The following is a 22,866-nucleotide window of genomic DNA, read 5'->3' on the forward strand; positions in this document are numbered from 1 at the left end:
AAAGGATCATTCAACCTTCTCCTTTACCATGTGGTGCACCCCTTGTTTTGAATGGTAAGCATTTCATTGAATGGGATTCAAGAAGTGGTTTTCATCAAAGTAGAGTTGTTGAAGGAGACATATGGAAGACCACATTCAAAACCAAGCAAGGTTTGTTTGAATGACTTGTACTTCTTTTTTGTCTTTGCGATGCTCCTACTACTTTCATGCATATGAAGGAAGATGTATTGTAGCCATTTCTAGACATGATAGTATACTTGGATGACATTTTCATTTTCATAAAATGTCATTTTGAACATGCCATGTATGAGAAAGAAATACTTGATGTCTTGTGTCAAGAACATTTGTTATTGAAGATGTCAAAGTATATGTTGGATAAAAATTCTTTGATGTACTTGGGCCATGATATTGGAGAAAATGAGCTGAAGTTAGAATTCTCCAAGATCGATGCCATTATGGATTGGTCAATGCTCAAGATAGTCATTTGGATAAGAGGTTTTTTGGGAGCAGCCCAATGTTGGAGAAAATATTTTGTTATTTTTTTTTTCTTTTGTAGCTCATTTGCATTCTTTAACAGTTGTGCAAAAGGTATTCTAGTGGGGAGGCAAACAACAAGAGGCATTTGATGCTTTAAAACAAAATACTAGTTCAACCTTTATACTTGCTCTTCTAAACTTGAAAAAGTGAGTTTCAGGTTGATGTATGCGACTATTGCATGGGCGCAGTCTTTATGCAATGTGGTAAGCCCATTTATTTTCATTTAGAAATTTTCAATGGTGAAGTGTTTAAGTTGTAGCGACAAAGGCACTTCCATTGGATGGGTTTTCTTATAATATTCCACTCGGTCAAAAGGTATAAGAAAGGTATAAGCGACAAGTTTGTTGATGTACTTTCTAGGCCTATAGTTTGTATAACTACTTTCCTCAAGCATCATGTTGTTTTACATGAGAGTTATGTTAAGAAGATGTATATTCAAGCTTGAGTCAAAGGAATCAAGTAGAGGAATTGGTTTACCATATGCATCATAATGTGTTGTATCATCTTGGTAAGAAGGATGTTGCTACTGATAGTAACATGGACAAAGCCAAAGAGTTCATTGAACGACTCCAAATGGTACATCAAATAGTACAAGATCAGCTTGAAAAGGGCAAAGCCAAGTACAAAGCAAGGCATGACAAGCATCGTTTAGATCACAAGTTCCAAGTCAGTGATAAATGGATCGAGATTGGAAAGGTGAGGGAACTGTACCCTCACCTGCTGGACAATTGAAAATGATCTTTTGGAGTCCAAAAGATTTCCAGTGGGGAGGAGTGATCAGGTGCTTAAAATTATGCTCAAAAGTCAAAGTTGTCAAAATGGTGTAGAACTCGAATGATCGCATAGTGCTCATCATCCTGAATCTGGCACAACTTGTTTCACGCAAAATGAACATTGTATGCTCCCAGAAACACGATCTGTTCGTTTTCCCAAATAGGGAAATTTGGTGCAAGTGCTGATAGGGATGCTAAATGAGCATCCGTACAACCGAGTAAGCAAAAATAATATTCCTAGGAATATTTCGTGGAATATCCTCAAAATATTCCTTACAAGTGGCGAATTGGAAGGTGAAAAGTGTCAGTATTTCATTGGTTCACGTGTTTTGGGTTTGGACCAATAAGGAGGTGACGTGGCTAAGTCGGAGGCCACCACGTGTCCTCCTAATGGTCGATCAAAATTTTATTGGCAAGATAGGTCGGAGGCCGGGCTCGACCCCACGACCTCCCACACAACAGACCAAAGGACTAACCACTCCGCCTACACATTGTTTCTTAACTAACATATCGCAGGTGGGTCAACGATTAAAGAATCAACCCGAGAGCAAAGCCAGGGTATGATGTGATAATCGCAATCGCACATCGCAACAGGGAAAGGTTACAAAATCGGCCTCGACAAGATCAGGTTGCGATTCCGATATCGCAATTGCATATCGCACAATGCAAGTTCCATTATATGAATTACCCCGGCTTCGATACAAATTATAATGCAGTTCATAGTTCCATCAGGTCCGCGCTTATCGCAATTGCACATTGCCCATGACACATTCACAAACCATAAGACCTGTCGATTGCGATTTGCGATGGAACTGCCGGAACCATCGCCTTAACCCTCAGACCTAACCACCTTGTATGTGACCACTCGACCTTAATTGCGAGATAAGTGGGGAAGTTGGCGGGACCACCAATTTCGGCAGAACTGCCATAATTAACTTCAGATAATGAATTTAAATGACAGTTAGCCATATTTGGAGGAGAAAATTGTGGAAAGATTGACATAAGTCATAACTAAGGCAATTTTCGACAAAATGAGGAGAAGAAAGAGGTTGGGGTACCATTTTTGAGTATTTTGGACTCATTGGAGCAGGTTTCAGAAGCATTTGAGCATTGTAAACATATTTTTTTACACTTTGGAGCATAATAAAGAGGCCAAAGCGATTGGAAGCTGGACCAAGGAGACATAACCCAGGAGGGGTGAACTCCTTTATCATGTTCTTGATGTAATGGGTTTTTGATGATATTCTGTACATGTTTATGCTGTTGTTCAATCTTTTATTTATGCTAAATTGCTCATAAAATTAACATAAAAATTCATCATTTCACTTGCAAAAATTCATGAATCCTTAAGCACAATGAAAGCATTTTGTTTCTAATCTGAGGAGGATCTTAACACAACAACCTAATATTCTAAATCAGATCAAGTATTCTCTGTAATGATTTGTGGTGGAAGATGGATTTGTTTAATTGCTATCACCAAGTTAGATAGAATACTATCTTCTAGTGACAATGTTGATGTATTTAAGTGGAGGTTTGAAAACTTTGAGAGAGATTTATATTTGGAATTTCACTTATGGTTTAGGTTAGGTTATTGTTAGAGTTCTGTTCTTTTTCAAATTTAAAAGCCTTTTTTTTAATGAAAATCTCACAAAAAAAACCCAATAAATACTTCCTCATATTCATGAATGAAACCTTATTAAACCCATTAATGTAAACTAGTAAACTTAACCTTAAAAAAATTAATTTTAAGACCATAATTAGACATAAACTAAATACTTAACAATATTGATGACAAATAATCAAACTGACCATTTAAATTATCAAAACCTTATAACTTACTTTAATTTATCAACTTATCAAGATAACTTACTTTAATTTATCAACTTATCTAGATATTCAATTCTTTTATTAAATACTAATATACTCACTTCTAACATTATTAACCATTTCTATCTTAAATAGTTTAAAAAACATTTTAAAGTTGTGATCATTTTTTATACCAGGTTCATAAATAATGTAAATCCAATTTAAAATTTTAACATTTTAAATTTGGAAAATTTGACCATACTTTATATGAAATGAAAATGCATAGCGTGCATCAAGGTAAATTTTTTTTTGAACTTAGTTCTTTTGATGATGAGTCATATCTCTAATATGATCAGAATATGCTTAGATGCATCTACCCAATGTAATTTATTTCCATTAATGAAATTACGATTTTTCATATATAATTATCAAAATTCAATCTACCCGGTTTATGCGATGCGATTTAACAAAATGTAATTTCTTTCCATTAATAAAATTTGGGAAAAAAATGAAAATACATATATATAATTATCAAAATTCAATCTACGCGAGTCTATGCCATGCGATTTTCCTCGAAAGGCTTTCGTAAAGACCGTATAAATAAGTTCCATTCGATTTCCAACCCTGGAATGCCTTTTGATACCTTCTTCCGCTCTGAAGGAGGACGTTAAATGGTATATATCTGTGCACAAATAGAATCATAATTTGAACAATAATGGATAATACTCAGGGCAGGGTTGGCGCAAGTGGCACCCCAAGAGCTCCAGGGGACACTCAAGCCACTGTTTTCTTTGTAGTGGCCGTGGCAATTTGTTTCATGGTACGTTCCAAGTTCCATTCAGTTTATTCAAAAACCTATCTTATATTCTGCTACAGATTTGTGTTGTAACAAAGGGAGGATTTGACTCGTGAACCCAACGAAGCGAAGCATTTTGAAGAACCCTAAACCTAAGTTGCCCATTTTCGGCGATCAAATCGATGGTAGATTCCGGTCACATTATAGAAGACTTTTAGCAAGATATTCTAGTAATTTTTGCACGAAAATTGACTTAGAATATGGATGTTCTTTGTTGTGGGAAATTCTTAAAAATGCTATAGCTCGATGCACTTGTATTCCGAGGCTTTGAATGATCCATGAACCTTACATAATGTTGCTCATCCCTCGAATACTTGGGTGACGATCTTTTTCAAGAAGTCAGGGTATACAATGAGGGGATTTTTTTTAATTATATCGATGGGGTGGTTATACTACCTAATTGGTGTAACCACTCATTAATAAGTCTTCAAAATCATTTTATTAGTCACTATTAACAGCATGATTTTATTATATTTTAACTTCAGTATTGTAGTGCGCTAATACTTGAGCCCTATCTTTCAAGTTGTTTTTGTATTTTGAAGGTCGTAGCCTTGTTTAGAAAAGCACTCAAAATTAGTCCAAGGTTTTATTTGCAACAAAGCTTTAAGTAGGAGAAGAGGAGCAAGCAAAGAGATTCTTCATCAGTTGTTTTTGGAGTCCTTTCTCTTCTCGCATTTCCACTTCATATTTCACATTTTAGTCCCTTTCATCCAAATTTTTGCGCTCATTGGAGACGGCATTGGTGCATCCTATTATCAGTGCATGGTTTTATATATATCCTTGATTGATGTCGGAGAGAGATCTTGTGGAGTGACTTTACGTTCCCCTAGGATTTGTGGTTTTATTTAATGTACCATTCACAACATTGGTAATAAAGCCGGCTAGCTTCTTGGTAACCAATTTCACAAGTGTTAATTGAATTTTGTAAGTGGGTTGATAATATTCTAAGTTGTTTGGCCTTGGGTTTATCGTTTGCAGAATCAACTCTCTTTTATTTCTTCACTCCGGACGCATTGAACTTGAGGATTTCGCTGAAAAAACATTGAAAAGAACGATTTAATTTGTTGATTTTGAGTATTATATTCTAAGTTGATTGGCCTTGGGTCTATGCTTTACCCAATCAACTCTCTTTTATTTCTTCACTCCATACACGTTGGACTTAAGGCACTCGCTCAAAAAACGCTGAAAAAGGACGATTTAATTTGTGGATTTGGAGTATTGTACTTGCACATCTGCAACATTTTGTCACAAATCCGAAGTAGATTATAGCACATTTACAAAGGCCAAATGCTGATCTAATATCCAAACATGTAAATTTGAACTTCATTTGCTGTTTTCAAGTGTTTAATTGTATAGTTTGAACTATTTCAGAGGTTTTAACATGTCTTTTTTCAGATTTGAAGTCTCTTGCAGGGTTCAATTGATTTTTTTTGATTTCAGAGCAATAGGGATTCCCCTTTGAGGCTAGCAAGGACGACCGCAAAGTGAGAGACACTATTTGAGGTGTTGACATTGAGACTTTCCCATGTGGAAAAAGTTGTGATAAAATCGACAAAGTCCGATTTTTTGAGCTAGCCGATTTTATCAGCCGATTTTTTGGTAACTTTTTGGAAAAAGAAAAAATCGGGATTTTATTGAAAAAGTCGACATAAAATCGGGAGTTTTTTCAAAAAATCGTGAGTGAGGTAGTTTCTTTAATGACTTTTTATTTTTTTTGTTGAAAAAATCGGGATTTTACAGGAAAAGTTGGGATAAAATCAGGGGTTTTTCCAAAAAATCGTGAGTGAGGTAGTTTCTTTAAAGACTTTTTAATTTTGCCAACTTTTTCAATTTCTGTACCCTTGCTGATTTAATCCCAACTTCGACTTTTTTCCACATTGCTTTCCCTACATGTTTCATTTGATTCCTTTTAGTTTTGATTAATAACATGTATTACAGGAAGTGATTAATGTGGGAAATTGTAACTAGGTTCGGTCTTCATTTAATGTATATGAGTCATCATGAAATGTACTTGTCAAAAGAATAAAGTTTTTTTTTACTATTATTATTGTAACAATGACTTAATAAAGCATGGGTTTCATGCTTGGGTCATCATTATATTAGTCAAAGTCCCCATTGTGGACTCTTAGGATTAATATTGAGTTTATAGAGCCATTGTATATTCAAAGAGACTCTTCTTGGGCTATTGAATAATGTAAAAAGGTTTCCTATTGAGTCAAATATGATTTATGTATCCTTCACACCAAGTTGGCCTACAAAAGATCAAGTCAACCTAAGGACACTAATTCGACCTCACTTGGAGCCTATAAATAGAAGCAAGTCGAAGTCATTTGGAGTATCTCATCTCAAGCAAGTTCGATATCTCAAGAGAAGCTGGAGAAGTGCAAAGTAGGACGAAGTGGGTCTAAGGAAGCTGAAGGAAGTGCGAGTTTGGGGAAGTCTAAGGAGAAGAAGAAAATCGAACTTTTGGTGCCTCTCTCTCTGTTTTGTGCCTTAGTTTGGGAGATTGAAGTCTTCCAATTTTCACTGACACTGAAAGCTCCTGCCTAGTCGAAGTTGCTGGAAAGGAGGTCGAAGATTTGGGAGGCTGACTTGGTGTGGAGGGAAGGTTTGGTCTTTGTCTAGGGTGAAGAGTCTCAAAGAATACTATTGAAAGGAAGAATTTTCTTGACTGGGTTTTCCCCTCGAGGGGGGTTTTGCCCTGGCATAGTGCCTACATCTTGTGTCTCTTGTTTTGTGATCTTCATACACATATAATATGGTAATTGCTTGATGAAAGATAAGATAATAAAGAAGTAAAAGAAGCCAACACACTCACAAGTAATTATAAAGAAAGGAGAATCAAACTCTAATATAATTGCTTTGATTTTCCAACAATTAATGGATGAAAGAACCATGTAGCTTTTATTCTAAATCTCAGCAACAACATTATTATGTTGTTAATTGTCTTAATGAAAAGTCGGCCTCCTTGAAATCCTAGGCCTTGAAATTTTGATCCTTCTTCTCTCTCCTTAGACTTAGCTGATTTTTCTTCTTTCTCTTGCACAAAAATCGAGTGATTGGTTGCCAAAATGTGGAGCACAGTTGCCAATATATAGTTGTCCGACCATATGAAGAGACATACCATATGGGCTGGCCGAATTATCCATCTGAAGGGCCAACTTGGTCTTGTGGTGACAAAATTGACTCTTTTGACTTAAAATAAATTTTTTCTTTTCTTACAAATAAGTCCGAATGGGACTTTGACTCATGACAAATTTACTTTTTGACTCAATAAACCCTAGAAACACGAAGAACATGCTTTGACCAGAAAATAATAATAATAAAAAATTATTTTTCTTATTTTTGTTTTTACATGAAATACATATTGATACAAGCACAATGATAATCATGAAGACCAGACCTAGTTACATTTTTCAACGCTCCCTCTTAACTAGGGAGGTATTCATAATTACACAACCAGATACAAGGATACTCTCAAATTGAAATATTCTCATAAGAAGAGTTCAGATTGATAAGTATCATCAAGCATCATCATAACCAACATTGTCAATTACAAAATAGCAAGGCCTTGACTGGCAAGCTCTAACTATCCAGTAGATTAGAGCACAATGTTGGGAGGCATATATTTGGACACCACCACCGCCTCTCAAGGCACATACCCCATCTGGATTTTCACCAGGTATGGTATGTCCTTATAAGACTATTCTTATCTTGGATATCTCTCCCATCTTCAAACAATATTTGTCCTCAAGACTACGCTTATCTTGGATTCCCAATCCTCAAAGTTTATTGGTCCTCAGGACTACTCCTATCTTGGATACTATTCCTCGAGGAGTATTGGTCCTAGATGCTTATCCAATCCTCCATTCTCCCTACTAGTGTGTCATTAGGCTTACAACTGTTAGTCTTGGCCATAGTGAATGACACATGGAGAATATGGTGTCCCTCATCACTCCCTCTCAAACAAGGAGGTAATCCTCACTCCCTCTCATGCAGGGAGGGACAACCACAATACTCATCAAAGCATCGACTACATGTTCTTCGGGGAGATTTGTTGTAGCTGCTTGGCTCCTATCTGTATCACATCATAATGAGCTTCGACCTTCCTTGACCTTTGTCAATCTTCACGTAGCCAAACATCTTATGGAGCCAAATTTCTTCATTGTTGATCACACAAACCTTTACATATTCTTTCTTCATGACCTGGTTTTGCTTTCATGCCCTTTTTCAAGAAATTATATCTTCCAATGATCATCAATAGTATCTTTGTCAGCAATAGTGCCTGTCAAGACTCAAACTAGTCAAAGTAGAGCCAATTATAGCTTTGCCTTTCCAATCGAACCCATCATATCTTCAAGTGATCAACAATCTATTTCATGACTCTTTCTATCAATTTGCTGCCTTTCCTTCCTCTATAGTGTATACACTTTTGTATATTCTTCCTGGAAGTCATATCATATCCCAAGCATTATTATAGTTGCCAAATCAATCATAATGACCTCTAGTCAAAATGCAAAATCTTTCATGTCAATTTCTGCTGCTAGCTCCCTCTGAGGTCAATAATACTTCTTTCATATACAAGTTCTGTCAATGATGTGTTCTTGGATTGAATCAATAAACTACTGATACAACGATAACAAAACTCTTCTTCTTCTTGTCAAAGGGTTTTATCATTGATTTGACATCTTTTCTTTTGATCATAAATTTTCTCTAGATGTTTTGCCAAACTTCGAGTAGTATTGTAACTAGTCAGGGTTTAACAACTTCCTCTTTCTAGCTGAGATAGGTAAATTTCTTCCCTTTTAAATTGTGCTTTCTTGTTGCCATCTAAATGACTTCTTTTGATGCATACTCTCTTCTTGTCTAAGTGCTTTGCTACGTTCTTCCAAATCTTCCATTTGTTAGTCAAGCTTAGATAGATCTTGTCTTGACCTGCAATCTTTGTTAGAAGACTATGAAAGAACAAAAGGCAAAGTGCATAGACAAAAATAGCAACAATAATAATTGAAGAAAGTAGATACTTATCCTTTTGAGGAGAGTCAACTCCCTCTTAATCTTGGACTTTTTCATCAATCCTTGTCCTCACATCAGCATGATGTCATACCTGTCAGTCTCAAAAACTTGGTTTTTCTTTTTATAGTGGAAACAATTTGTTAGGGTTTTTATTTCTAATGTTTTCTTACTCAAACTTTTTGCTAGGGTTTATAAACCCTAAATGCCAAAAGTCTATAAGACCTCATAAACTGCGAATTCTACAAACCCTAGATTCTTCATTAATATCTGCCAATTCTAGAATTGCAAAATTCTACATTCACACTAGAGAGTTAGTTGCAAAACTCTAGATATACTATTCACATGCTTTCTATACAAAGGATTTCATTCCTTGATCATGAAAATCTAATCCTTATATGCTATATCAATGATCTCTAGAATATTTACTATTTTCAAAAGAGCAGAAGATCATTATCTGAGTTCATCATGAACTAGAAAACTCAACATTATATGCACAAAAGTTTGCAAGATATTTTGAAATGAACAAGAATTATACATACCTCTTTCGACCTTACCTAGTCTCTTCTTGCAAAGATCCGATCCTTTATCTTTAGCTTTCTTTAACAAAGGTGTTTCAATCCATCAACTATTGAACGAACCACAAAAAAATTGTTGAGTAACTAGCAATGTCGTTTATCTTGGTTTCTTCCAAACTACATGGATAGGTTGGTTTTATCATCCTTATAAGTATAACAACGTCTCATGCTAGTGTCACTGATATTAGCTTTCATACAGTTTCGGTCCTTTCCACTATACCATATACAAAGTGATCTTCCAATCAAAGCAAAAAGGTCATAGATCTGTCCTCCACATTTATTATATAGTGATATTCTTCAAGTTTTTTCAGGAAAACTCGCTTTAATCCACAAGAAAGCTTTTAACACAGTTGAATATCTAGACCTTGGATCAAACCTCATAAGCTTGGATCACACAGTGATGAACTTTACTATCCCTCAGGTCCTTGTATATAGTGCCTCAAAAAAGTGTTAAAATTGTAAACTATAGTGTTGTAGAAGGCTCAAATGTCATGTATAATAAGTGTTGATGTTTAGGTATCATCTAGAATGTTGGTTCCTGTAGCTTGTAACTTGCATTAATAGAGATAATGTCTCTTCTGTGGCTTGCATCACAATAGTCTTCCTTGAATGGTCTCTAAACTTCTAAAATTTTCATATTGTCCTTGTCATGCTTCAGAGATGTATATTAACGAATTGTTGGTTGCCTCGAACTGTCTTAGAGATATAAATATAACGAGCTTCTTCTTTGAGGATATTTAGACTTCTCATGTACTTCTTCCAGATTATACTTCAGTGAGAAATGATTCAGATGAGTAGGATTTGTTTAACAAAGGTTTTCTTTTCTAGGTCTTGGTCTAGACTCTAGATCCTTTTAGGGCTTGGCCTAGAAGACATTCTTACAAACCATAAAATATCCTTGATACTGTGAAAATTTTAACTATTGCAGCAACTGGAAATTAATTTTCTAACTGATTAATTATTAAGCAGTTTATTTGCTACAACAAACAACAAATAAAATCGCAACTGCATTTTTCACCATAAAAACATTGCGGAAGCCCTAAGGGATAGCTCAACTAGTCGATTTCCCTTTGCTAAGTACCTTTCCAATTAGGAGGTCACGAGGTCAAATCTCTTTGATGCCCTTGGGGTTAGGCCAGACTAGATAAGCTGACGGGTAGATCCCTTTGAGTAGATCTACTTGAATTGCTTTGCTGAAGCTTCTACGCAACCTTGTTGTGGAATACTCCTGTCACTTGCTGCTGCTGCCTCTTCGAAACTGGAAATCCTCCTCCAAACTCACTGTCTCTGCTCCTCACTGTTTTTGCGTCCCCTCTCTGGCTCAAACTCTCCTTTGCTGAATCACCACAATTGGGAAACTTGATTTTTGCGAAGGAACTCGACCTCAAGTGTGTTCTCCATCAACCCCATCGATCTCCTGTTATAATCTCTAGTTGGATCACCAACGACCACGATTAAATCCTTATCGATGGTTGAGATCATTTCTGAGTTGATCCTTGTGAGTTGTTAGAGAAATCTCACCATTCTCACTTAATTGCTGTTAATTAATCATTTTTCCTAAGTTAGACTTAGGAAAAAATTAATTATTGATTAATTAACTTAATTGAGCCATCTGTAGGTAGATTTTCCAGACACGATTTATCGGTTTTGGAGTCCTAGTGTTTCTTAGTCTCTCTGACCAAAGTCGAGACTAGAACACCATCTGATGCTACAAAAACTAAGAAATACCTTCTATTTTGAGATGAATTTTGGATAGCAGTATTGACCTTTTGTAGTAACCTTAAATTTGGATTTTCCACAGAGTTTTTTTTCCCAAGAAAAAGCGCAATTTTCATTAATTATAAGAAAATTACATGTTGTATCTTCAACATGTATGAGATGCAGTCACCAGTAAATGGAAAAACCATTTAGATCAGTACAGTATCATAGTTCAATATTTACAATATCAACATAATATTTACATAAAAAGTTAAAAGCATAATCGTCTTGTGAACCAAAGGTTGAACAAAAAGCAAAAAAACCGAATGATCTTTATGAATATCATTCCAAAATATTCCCATCCATCTCGATGAATGGTCGATGAAAAAACTGGTAGAATACTCGATCTCTGAATTCCTATATCAACCACTGCCCCTTGTTTTGCTGCGTGGCCTCTTTGGAAAGAAAATCAGCGACCACATTCCTTTCCCTATATATATGAGAGCATACAATAAAATCAAATTGTGATTTTAGAGTGATGAATTCATCCAATAAACCCTTGAGTGTGTGCAAGTGATAATGATATGCAGAGTTGATCCAGTTTATAACAAGCTGTGAGTCCCCAAAGATCTATATCCTGTGGCAATTTTGTTCCAGAGCAAATATGAGAAGGTATCTTAGGCAATTAAGTTCAACATAGTTGTTGGTGCCTCTCCCTAAACCCACTTTGATCTTGAAGAAGTGATAGTCATTTATATGAAGTACAACCCCCCCCCCCCCCCCACACAACCAGTGACCTGAGCCGACCCATCGAAGTATGCCCAGGGAATGCTCTTGTCTATTACTTCCGGGATGATGACCCAAGCATGGTGGTGGTCAGAGTCTTCAAGAATCAAATTATAGATAGCAGCGATATAATTGCATGTGGCTGGCCAATGAGTCGGAGCATCCTGGAAAATACTGCCATTCTTGGTCAGCCAAATACCCCAGCAGACAATCAGAGGGAGGTTTCTGAATTTTTGAGAGGCTGCCTCATTCCACCAAAGTTGCCAGGCATCAGTTATGTGCGGACCTTCCTATTTGTGCATAATGTTGAGGGTGGCTGTGATATAAGGCCACACTTGACCAACAACCGGGCAGTGAAGGAATAAGTGGTCGATATCCTTTGAATTTTCCTGGTAGAGACAACATCTAGATGGACCATGAAAGGCTCGTCGCATACGGTTGACCTCCGTGGGTACTTTATTCGATAGTAGACAACACAAACAATCGAGTTTTGTGAGGTGCCTTAAGTTTCCATAGTGGGCGCCACCACTAGCAGACTTCCACCAGATCTAGAACGTTCATAAGTGTAGCATACCCATCCTTTGGTGTATATCGGCCATGAGGTGCTATTGTCCATATGATTTCATCTTCCTGTAGAGTAATTCCTATATTTGCTTCCTCCAATGCACCAATAAATCTATGCCATACCCTTCTCCATCTACCTGGGATTCCGAGGTCCAATGTATCCAGCCATTTCTCTGATGTCTAGTTTGATTGTCTGTCATTAGCTATACGAGAGATCTAGGTGATGCTAGCCGTTGAAAGGATTTGTCGTAATGCCAGTGGTAGTATGTGTGTGTTCCCACATCCAGATCAGGCATCAATACCCAGTCGTACCTGTTCTCCATTCCCGATTCGCCAAGCCAATCTATCCTTGATGATACTAATCGACTGTGAGATAGCCTTCCATATGTGATAGATGCACCAGTTATGCCCTGTGCTAGGCTGCCAATCCAGTCAATAACAGATAGAGGGTGTACATATTTGAAGTAGACCACCTCTTTCCATAGGCTCTCTGATGTGATAATTTGCCATCCCATCTTGGCAGCCAGTGCCTTTGCAAAAACATGTAGGTCCTTTATACCCCAACCACCCCATTTTTTAGGTTTCCCTATCCTATCCTAGCGGACCCAAGCAAATGTCCTCCCCACATTTTTCCCTTGCGATAGGAACCAACAACATATTTGTTGTATTCTGTTGATGATGCCTTTTGGTATCCAGGCAAGTGTCATCCAGTATACCGGGATGGCCTCCAGCACATATTTGATCAGAGTGAGTCTGCCAGCTCTGGATAGCCATCTCTGTTGCCATATGTTTATACGACCCTCGATTTTTGCAATGAGCCATGACCAATTAGCAATACAATATCCATTTGGCTTGAGCTTGAATCCAAGGTATTTGCGACTCGTCTCCAGCTCTTGTCTGACAAATTGAAATTGTTGTAAAGCATGTCTTTGCTCATTTTGTAAGCAAGACACCAGTAAGATGGTGGATTTGTTGAAGTTGGGCTCCATACCTGTAGCTTTACAAAACAGGGATAGTATTTTCTTGAAACAAGTGGTATCACGGATTGAACCATTTAAAAAAATAAGAACATCATCTACAAACAATAGATGTGAGAGATAAGACACATCAAATATCTTTACACCTCCTAGAGACCCTTCAACACAAGCTTTAATTAACAATCTACTTAATCCCTCCATGATCAAAAGAAATAACAATGGGGATAATGGACATCCCTGTCTCAGACCGCGTTGAACATGGAAAAATCCCAATGCAGCCCCATTGATGAGAATGCTATAGGATGCGGATGTGAAACAACACATGATCCATTTTATGAACGAGTGAGGAAACCCGATATGGGTAAGAATAAGATGAAGATAAGACCAACTGGCACGATCAAAGGCTTTTGATAGATCAATTTTAAGGATGATACTCTTGGTGTTCTTTTTTTGATCGAGTGGAGCCCTTCCTGAGCGGTCTCTATGGCTTCATGTATTTGGCGCTGGTTAAGGAAAGCGAATTGTTCCTTGGAAATCATCTTGGATAAGAATGGTTTGATGCACATAGCAATAATTTTAGAGATTATTTTGTATATACAGTTACAAAGGGAAATGGGACGATAGTCGTCAAAGGATAGAGGGTTATCGACTTTGGGGATGAGGGCAAGAAAGGTCGAGTTGAAACCTTCATACATCCGGCTAGAAAGTTTGCAATCCTCAATAGCCAATAGGAGGTCTGGCCCAATATGATAAAAAAAGTGAGGTAGAATTCCATAGGCCACCCATCAGGTCCTAGACTCTTATCTCTTTTGAACCATTTCAGGACAACTTCTATTTCCCCCAGTGTCACTGGTTCATTTAGGGTCTCTGCATCTTCAACCTCCACAAATCTAGGAAAAACTTTAGCAGTGCGAAATATCTCAGCTATGGAAGCTTCCCTAGGCGCTTTGAAGATATGTGAGATATGTTTGATGCCCATATCTGCAAGCTGGTTGAAAGTGCTAGCCTCCCTACTAGTCTGATCCCGCAAAGACCAAATAGTGTTAGTAATTTTCCTCCCCTTGGCATATTGTTGGAAAAACTTTGAGTTTTTGTCCCCAACCTTTAACCATATCACTCTGCTCTTTAAACACCAAGTCTCCTCCTTCTGTCTCAAGAGGCGAATCTTTTCAGTTTCTAACTTGATCAGATGATCCTTTGATTTAGTACTTGTGTAGCTTGTAATCCCCGAATTTTCCAGTTGCTTAATGACAGATTCAATCCTCTGTAAGGTGGCCTCATCCTTTTGCTTCTTTTCTTTGGCCCAACTAATGGTTTTGAATTTTATGTGAGCCAAGTTGCAGGCAATCACCTCTGCCGGTGAGTTGCTATTGTCTAGACCATAGTGTGTCCAGGACTCCATGACCAACTTATGGTATTCAGCTTCAACAAGCCAAGTAGCGTTAAATTTGAAAGGGGAGTTTGGTTTATGGTTGGAGTCCATAATCTCCATAAAAATCAGGGAGTGGTTGGATATACCTCCCGATCCCACCCATTGACGGATTCAGTTCAAACTAGCCAGCAGAGGAGCTTTACTCATGAAGCGGTCCAGTCTTCTGGCCAGAGCATCCTCGCTTGTTCCTCTATTCCTCCAAGTCGGCAGAACCTTGGCCTAGTCTATGTTTATGAGATTATAGGAGTCCATCATATATTCAAAATAATCCGTAAATGGGTCAGTCTATGCCCTATTGCCCCAGGATTCCGCATGCCCCAAAGAGAAATTTAGGTCTCCCCCAATGATCAAATTGTCCGCCTGCATGAAATCTGCACTCAACAACCTGTCCCAATAAGACTCCTTGTTGTGGCAAGGTCCATAGATATTAATCAATCTTAGGGGTAAATCGATATCAGTGGCTTTGAGGTCAGCCCCCAGAAATCCTTCGCCCCCCAGATGTTGTCTACCTTGATAGTCTTGTTATTGAAGCCTAATGCGCAGCCCCCAGATCTCCCTCTTACATCCAGTGAGTGGAAATCCCAATCCGGGAGCATCTTCAACAAGATTTTGTTAATGGAGATCCCATCTCCCTTAGTCTCCTGCAATAATATTACATCTATCCTCTCCGATCCAATTAACGTCTTGAGAGCTAATTTCTTATCCGAGCTGGCCAAACCCCTGCAATTGAAGGAGAGACATTTCATGGGGTAACCGTGTTAGGGTTTCCTTTTTCTCTAAGAACTCGGTCAATTGGAGTCTGAATGCCCGTCGCCACCTCAATACCTGCCCGCCTGATGGCTTTGGATAAATGTGATTGTTTGCCCCTAGGTCTTTTGAGGGTAAGTGTTCCTCGCCAAATCCATAAGAGAGTCTTCGGGGATGGGGTAGCGATCTCAGGTTATATATATGGGAGCCACTAGAGCTCGAGCCTTCCCTGGAGGCGATCGGGAGAGGGTCTAGATGTAAGGTTGGAGCAGAGATAAGAGGAGAGGGGGGAGCAGATACCACATGACAATTAATAAAACTCAATTTGCTAGCCCCAATACTCAAACTTGAAACAACAATAAATGATAATGCATTTCAGATATCAGAAAATTTTGAGTAGAGAGGGGAGAGGAGTGAAGAGTACCCGGAAATAAATGAGGGCCCCTTGATCGTGAGTGGGTGACCGGAGCCTTGGGAGTCCAGGAGTCTGTCTGATGTGCCACCTCCACATCTCCTCTTTGGCTCGGTTGGGGTTCCTCTGTGTGCACAGCCGGAGTTGTTTTTGCCTCCGCGATTGACTGCGTGCTCACTGAAACACAGCTTCGCGGGGGTTCTGGCTGTTTCCCAGTTATAAGTGGGCAGTGTTTGTAAAGGTGACCAACCTCATGGCACCTCCTACAGCGGAAGGGTATCCCCTCGTAGTCCAGTATCTGCCACCGCACAATTTCCCCCATCTGGAGTCGATAACTCTTCACCAAACCCTCGTGGGTGTCCAAGTGCACCAGTATTCTGGCTATGGCCAGGGACCCTGTTTCATTATATGATTTTTTGTGGTCCAGATAAACGACTAGATCATCCCCAATGCACTAAAAGATTTCCTTTGCCCATAATTGCAGTGGCAGCCCTAGGAGCCGCACCGAAATCGGCCCTGCCCTCATTTTTTCCTTCTCCAGGTCGAAGAGGGGCGACCATCCCTTGAGGAGCACTGGCGTCATATCAATGTGCCAATATCCGGTTAAAACCCAGTTAACAGGTTTCAGTTGCGGGAAAATAAGAGCGAACCATCCCCTGGACATGGTAATCACTATAAACAACTGTTCCATTAAATGTCCCCATATCTCCGCTGTCCACTGCTTTAGACGCGTCGGTGTATAGTTTCGGCCCCGAACCCTTCCCACCAACACAGTGCTCTGAGTTAGCGCCGCTTGAGCCATGCTGATACCCTCGCCAAAAACCAATAGACGCCCCCTTTTGTGAACCTTTGAGCACTTGGTTTTTTTGCCCCACTTGACCTGTGGACATGAGTTATGGGTTGCTGCTCATCTTCCACTTGATGATCGTCGTCCGAGTCTAAGGCTCTGTTTTCCTCAGGACCCAAGTCTTGCCGGGTAATACCATCGAAGCACCTAGATGTGCGGGCCGCAGGAGCAAGACCTGGAGATGGGAGATCAGCAGCGGTAGCCCTAGGAGTGCAATAAGGCTGATTTAAACCTCCATTCTTGTCCGCAACTATTCCACTCTCGTCACCCACAGCCACACACGAGATCTCCTGAACATTCTGCACAATACCATGCTGTTCTTGAGCCCAATACAGCAGCTTAGAAGGCGATGGGATGTTCAGAAAGGGATGTTCCGGTTCCACCCCTAGGTTGAGTAAACCCTCGGTCATTGCTGATTCTAGTTGTGTAAACCCTAACCCTTGTAGGGTTATTTCCATGTCCTCCATTACCGAGGAGTAAACAACAACTTGGGTGTCCGGTGGCATATTCAGGTCCGGTGAAATCCCTCTACTTGACAGATGTTTGTCTTCGACCCATATTTGGGATGAGTCCATGGTGTCGGATGAATAGTCTATTAGCTCTTCATCCATGCATAAACGACATTCTAACCACCGGTTGCTATCCCAAACAAGTGTTCACGAGCCCCCCGACAAGCACTGACTCTGGCCCCGTATCTGCCAAAACAACCACCATTATTCCTTGTTGTTGACCTTAATGGCTTCAGGTATAAACAACACTGACAAACCTTCGCGGCAGGGAAACCTGAAGGTCCGACCCTCCAACTGCTGCCCACCAAACACTACCCGTTGACAGTTACTTCATCATATGAAAGGTGTATACCCGTTGTGCCCATGAAAAAACTGTTCATGGCTAAGTTACATCGCCATAACCGCCGATCGAGGGTTTTTACCCTGAGCTAAACCCTTATTTCGCCATGATCGTTGCAGAGCTCTCGAAAAAACCTAAAAAATAATATGGACTTGGCTCCGACAAGCCTGGATGTTGTTCTTCCATAGAGTTATAGGGCTTGGAGAAATAATATATGTTACAAAGATATGTCACCATTTTGAATTGCTTTGGATTGCTTCACAGTCTTGCATCTAGTTTAGAGTATCTCCATAGGCACAAAATCTTGTATTTCATAAGAACTTTCGCTTTTCAAGTCTCAAACCTTGCCCTCTATCTAGGGTTATTATAGTTTCTTCTCTTGATATAATGCTATAGAGATTTTACAAATCACAAAACCTTGCATACCATAGGAAATTGCTTTCGAGATCTGATCTTTCACAAAGTTATAGAAGGCATGCTACAAACCTTTGCACTCCTTTTTCTTGAGCTCTTATTTCACACAAAGATTAGATGATAGCAATTTGGATCACAAAGATTGGATGCTGTAGACTTTGAATCTTCTTGAAGGATCTTAGATGGAGTGACCTGAATGAGATAATTTCAAGAAGCTTCAATGATGTTCTTCAAGAGAGTGATGGTTGTTGCTTCAAAGCCTTCTTCTTTAGGCCTGATAAATGAGATGTGACTGCTGTAAAGAGTGTCCTCAAATGTACCTGCTACAAGAGTGTTTTGAGAGTGAGATGACTGCTGTAGAAGTGTCTTTAAATGTGCCAACAAGATGTGATCTTCAAACTGCCTTTTCCTTCACCTTAGCTCTGATACCATGTTGATAAATCAATAGGCTTGCAGATTAGGGTTGATTTCTCTATCATGATAATTACTTGTGAATGTTTGTTGGCTTTTATTAAATTTTATGTTCTTCTTCTTCATCAAGCAATTACCAAAAGTACAAAACATGAAGATCGCGAGAGGCAAAGAACACAAAGATGTAGGCTCCAAGCCAGGGCAAGAACCCCACAAGGGGAAAACCCAAGAAAATTCTCTTCTTATATAATCAGATCAAAATGAGATATCCAAGACCTAAGACCAAGACCAAAATTACCTCAAAGACTCAAGTCAACCCTCCTCCAAGTTATCTTCATCAAAACAAAGTCAACAAAAGTCAACGCTAGTCAATTTTCTGAATTCTGGTCCATCCCTGAAAATTGGCCTCCCTGAAATTTCGGCCCTTCTTCTTTCTCCTTAGACTTCATTTATTTTTCTTCTTTCTCTTGCACAAAAATCGAGTGATTGGTTGCCAAAATGTGGAGCACAGTTGCCAATATATAGTTATTCGACCATATGAAGAGACACACCTTATGCGCTGGCCAACTTGTCCACCTAGAGGGCCTTCTTGGTCTTGTGGTGACAAAATTGAGTCTTTTTACGTAAAATAAATTTTTTCTTGTCTTACAAATAGTCCAAATGGGACTTTGACTCATGACAAATTTTCTTATTGACTTCGATAAACCCTAGAAGCATGAAGAACATGCTTTGACTAGAAAATAATAATAATAATAATAATAAAATATTTTCTTCTTTTTGTTTTACATGAAATACATATTGATACAAGTACAATGATAATTATGAAAACGAAACCTAGTTACATTTTTCAACACATATGTGACGCTTTATGATAGTGAATATTTTCATATGCTCTTTAGTGTTGTAGGAAATCTTTGTAATATGTTATGAAGACCTTGTAATGGAGTATCTTTCATTTAGATGTAATGTGAGGATACAATCCTCATCTCATTTCCATTATTTTTGTGTTAAGCTTGCATCTTGCATGCGCTTAAAAGGGCCACACATGGTACATTGCATGCTTGCTCTTGCTTTTTATTTTTATATTTGGAGCATTATCTTTGAGAGCACACATGTGGAGATATTCCACTTGCTATTTTGGGAGTTGATCACTTATTTTCTTGTTGTGGGCTCCTTCTAGTTGGTAGTTTGCACATTCATCTATGGAGTTGGTTGCATGCATCTTGCAAACCACTTACTATTTTTAGGATGGTTGTTATGGAGTGTCCTCCTAGGAGGATTATTATATATATATTTTTTATTCTGCATCTTGGAGGGTGCTCTTAGTGAGTTCTAACCTCTTATAGGTGGACTTGGAGCACATCCTCCTATGTTGAAGACATTTTGCTATATTTTGCATGCATGCATCTAGGAGGGCACATTCTATGTGGACCTATGATTCATAAGTTGTCGTGGATATTCCACTAGACAGTTCGTCACACCACATCTAATAGAATTATACTTAAAGATCTGAAATATATATTATGAACTTTTATTTCTCTTTAGAATTTTGGATCTGTAAATTACTGTTTATTGTGTATGCGTGCAAATTATAATTATGCAGAAAATAGAGAACAAAGAAATAAAACCTCAGAAACCACTATTGACGCAAGATCTAACCTAGGAAACCTTTTTGGGAGAAAACCCAGCTGGAAAGTGAGGTCACTTTGCTCTCTTTCTCTGAATGGAAAATGGCTGCAAGTACAAAGAAGTGAGGCCTGTGGCCCATGGGTACTTGTTAATTTTAGGTATGTTCTATGCTTAGAGCAATTTATTTCAATTTTCATAGTTAGCTCAATATCTTTTCTAGATTAGCAATCACATCAGCATTAAAGTATATTGTAGATAGAACATAAACATAAATCGCAAAAGACAAGCCAAGACAAGAGGACACAAGATGTGGCGCTAGCCAGGGACAAACCCCAATGTGGGGAAACCCTTGATCAATTCTTCTTATATGTTCTTCAATAGTTCAGCAGAGAGAGAGATAGTACGTTTACAACAGAAGTCAACACTCTGACTTATCTAGATAAGAGCATAGATCATCTCTAAGAAGATGATACATGAGATTAGTTGAAGGCATGCTGCTTCAACTGATTCTCCAGACTCTCCAAGGTGACTCCTTCACCTATCGTTGTGTTGCATTTCGTCATCATGCTGCACCTCACTGCGCTGCACCATGCTGCACCCATTATCACTATGCTGCATCTCATCATGCTTCATTAATCTTGACTGTACCCATCACTATATTGCATTATATGCCATTGCTACACCATGTTGCCATACTGACCTATGTGTTGGTTGCATCTTGCTTGCTTGTTGTCCCTATCTTGCTTGTTGTCCCTAGCATGCTTGTTGTTGCATGCTAGCTGTAACATTGCTTGCTTGGTGTATTTATTGCTAAGTACCATACAACTGTCCCAATGTTAGTTAGTTGCCCCTTGCATGCTGCTCTCCTTCGGAGACAGATGCTCTGGTTGTTCCGGCAGTTCTGGCTATTCCCGGCAGTTTTGGCTATTCCCGGCAGTTCCTGCAGTTCTGGCAATTCCAGCGATTTTGGCTATTCCTGGCAGTTCCAGCAGTTCGGACTGTTCCTTGCAGTTCCGGCAATTCCGACAATTCTAACAATTCTGGCAATTCTCGGCAGTTCCTGACAGTTCCGGTAGTTCCGGCTATTCCCGACAGTTCCGACAGTTCTAGCTTTTCCCAGCAGTTCCCGACAGTTCCGACAATTCCTGGCAGTTCTGGCAGTTCCAGCTTCTGCCCTCTGGATTAGGGCAGCGTTATCCCTTAGGATCTCTCCTCCTACTAAAACCCAAAGACAAGTAGAGAGGAAGAGATCCCAAGTGCGTTCAAATGACTTGAAGGCCACCTCTATTTATACTAAAACGTTGAACACAAGTGGGGTTTATTTGGTTGCTAGCCGACCTTGACGAATTGTCCCATAACACAAATAAATTCATATCTCCATGAATACTTATCAGAATCGGATGAACTTTAGATCAATCCTACACCTCTCGATGAGAGGGATCCAAGAAAAATATTAGCTTCCATTAGTAAGATGACCCACATGGAGTTTGGCCCTAGTTGCCAATTTTAACACTCCCTCTCAACTAGGGAGAACTCCATCTGCTGATCCATATGTCTGACTGTACTATCTCTGCCATCAGTGCCCTACACTGCTTTGCTTTGCTGAGCTCTGCTGAACCATGAAGAAGAAGAATTGATCGAGAATGTCTCATACCATTCTCTACTGACTCGAAGTCAGTTTCATTTGAAGAGAGTGTGTCACATCACTCTTACTGGCCCGAAGTCAGTTTTATTGATCTCAGATCAATATCACAAGAGAGTGTCTCAAACCACTCATACTGATCCCAGATCAGTTTCATTGATCCTAGATCAATGGAGGTCATCCTAGCATAGGGAGTACAGTAGATACATCGATGCGTCCATCGATAGTACTACTATGGTCCCTAACCCCATTTCCCCGCTCATTGATCAGATGAGAGGTACTTCCCATGAGTCTCAGACTGCATGGGTAGGATGCCTTGACAAGAGAACTAATCATCCTGTCCACAGGAGAACGAATCATCCTGCCCCAAAGTTGCCACGGGAGAACTAATCATCCCGACCCACAGGAGAACTAATCATCCTGTTCCACAGTTGCCACGGGAGAAGCAATCATCCTGGCCCACAGGAGAACTAATCATCCTGTTCCATAGTTGCCACGGGAGAACTAATCATCTCGGCCCACAAGAGAACTAATCATCCTGTTTCACAGTTGCCACGGGAGAACTAATCATCTCGGTTCACAGGAGAACTAATCATCCTGTTCCACAATCGCCACGGGGTATCACAGGGGAAGGTTGAACCTGTTATCTTGTACATAGCGCACCACCAGGGGAGGGTGAGTCACCCTGTGGTTGTATGTTGCTCTAGCAAGTACCCCAAGCCCCCCAGAGCTCCCAGAGCTTAATGCATGCAACATGCAAGACCCTTATAAGAAGGTCTCTCAACGACTCCAAGCCATTCGGGAAAGTCACAGATTTGACCTTTCCTCGGGGCTTTGACAAAATGTCTGCGACCTGTACATCAGTCTCAATGCGATGGAGCCTCCTCGCTCATCG

At 39.4% G+C, this 22,866-nt stretch overlaps 1 protein-coding gene across 1 annotated transcript in view; it reads left to right on the plus strand.

Moving 5' to 3' along the window:
• The first annotated feature begins 3,663 nt into the window (after positions 1-3,663).
• LOC149140381 (uncharacterized) overlaps positions 3,664-22,866 on the plus strand; it is a 204,430-nt gene continuing 185,227 nt past the window's right edge. Inside the window, exon 1 of the mRNA XM_089446709.1 lies at positions 3,664-3,936. Within this exon, the coding sequence (XP_089302835.1) occupies positions 3,832-3,936 (105 nt within the window). The 5' untranslated portion in view covers positions 3,664-3,831. The remainder of the gene's footprint in view (positions 3,937-22,866) is intronic.

This window comes from Pinus tabuliformis, chromosome X (genome assembly GCF_031772625.1).
Source record: "Pinus tabuliformis cultivar Carrire ecotype Pingquan chromosome X, CPIR1, whole genome shotgun sequence".
Classification (NCBI taxonomy): domain Eukaryota; kingdom Viridiplantae; phylum Streptophyta; class Pinopsida; order Pinales; family Pinaceae; genus Pinus; species Pinus tabuliformis.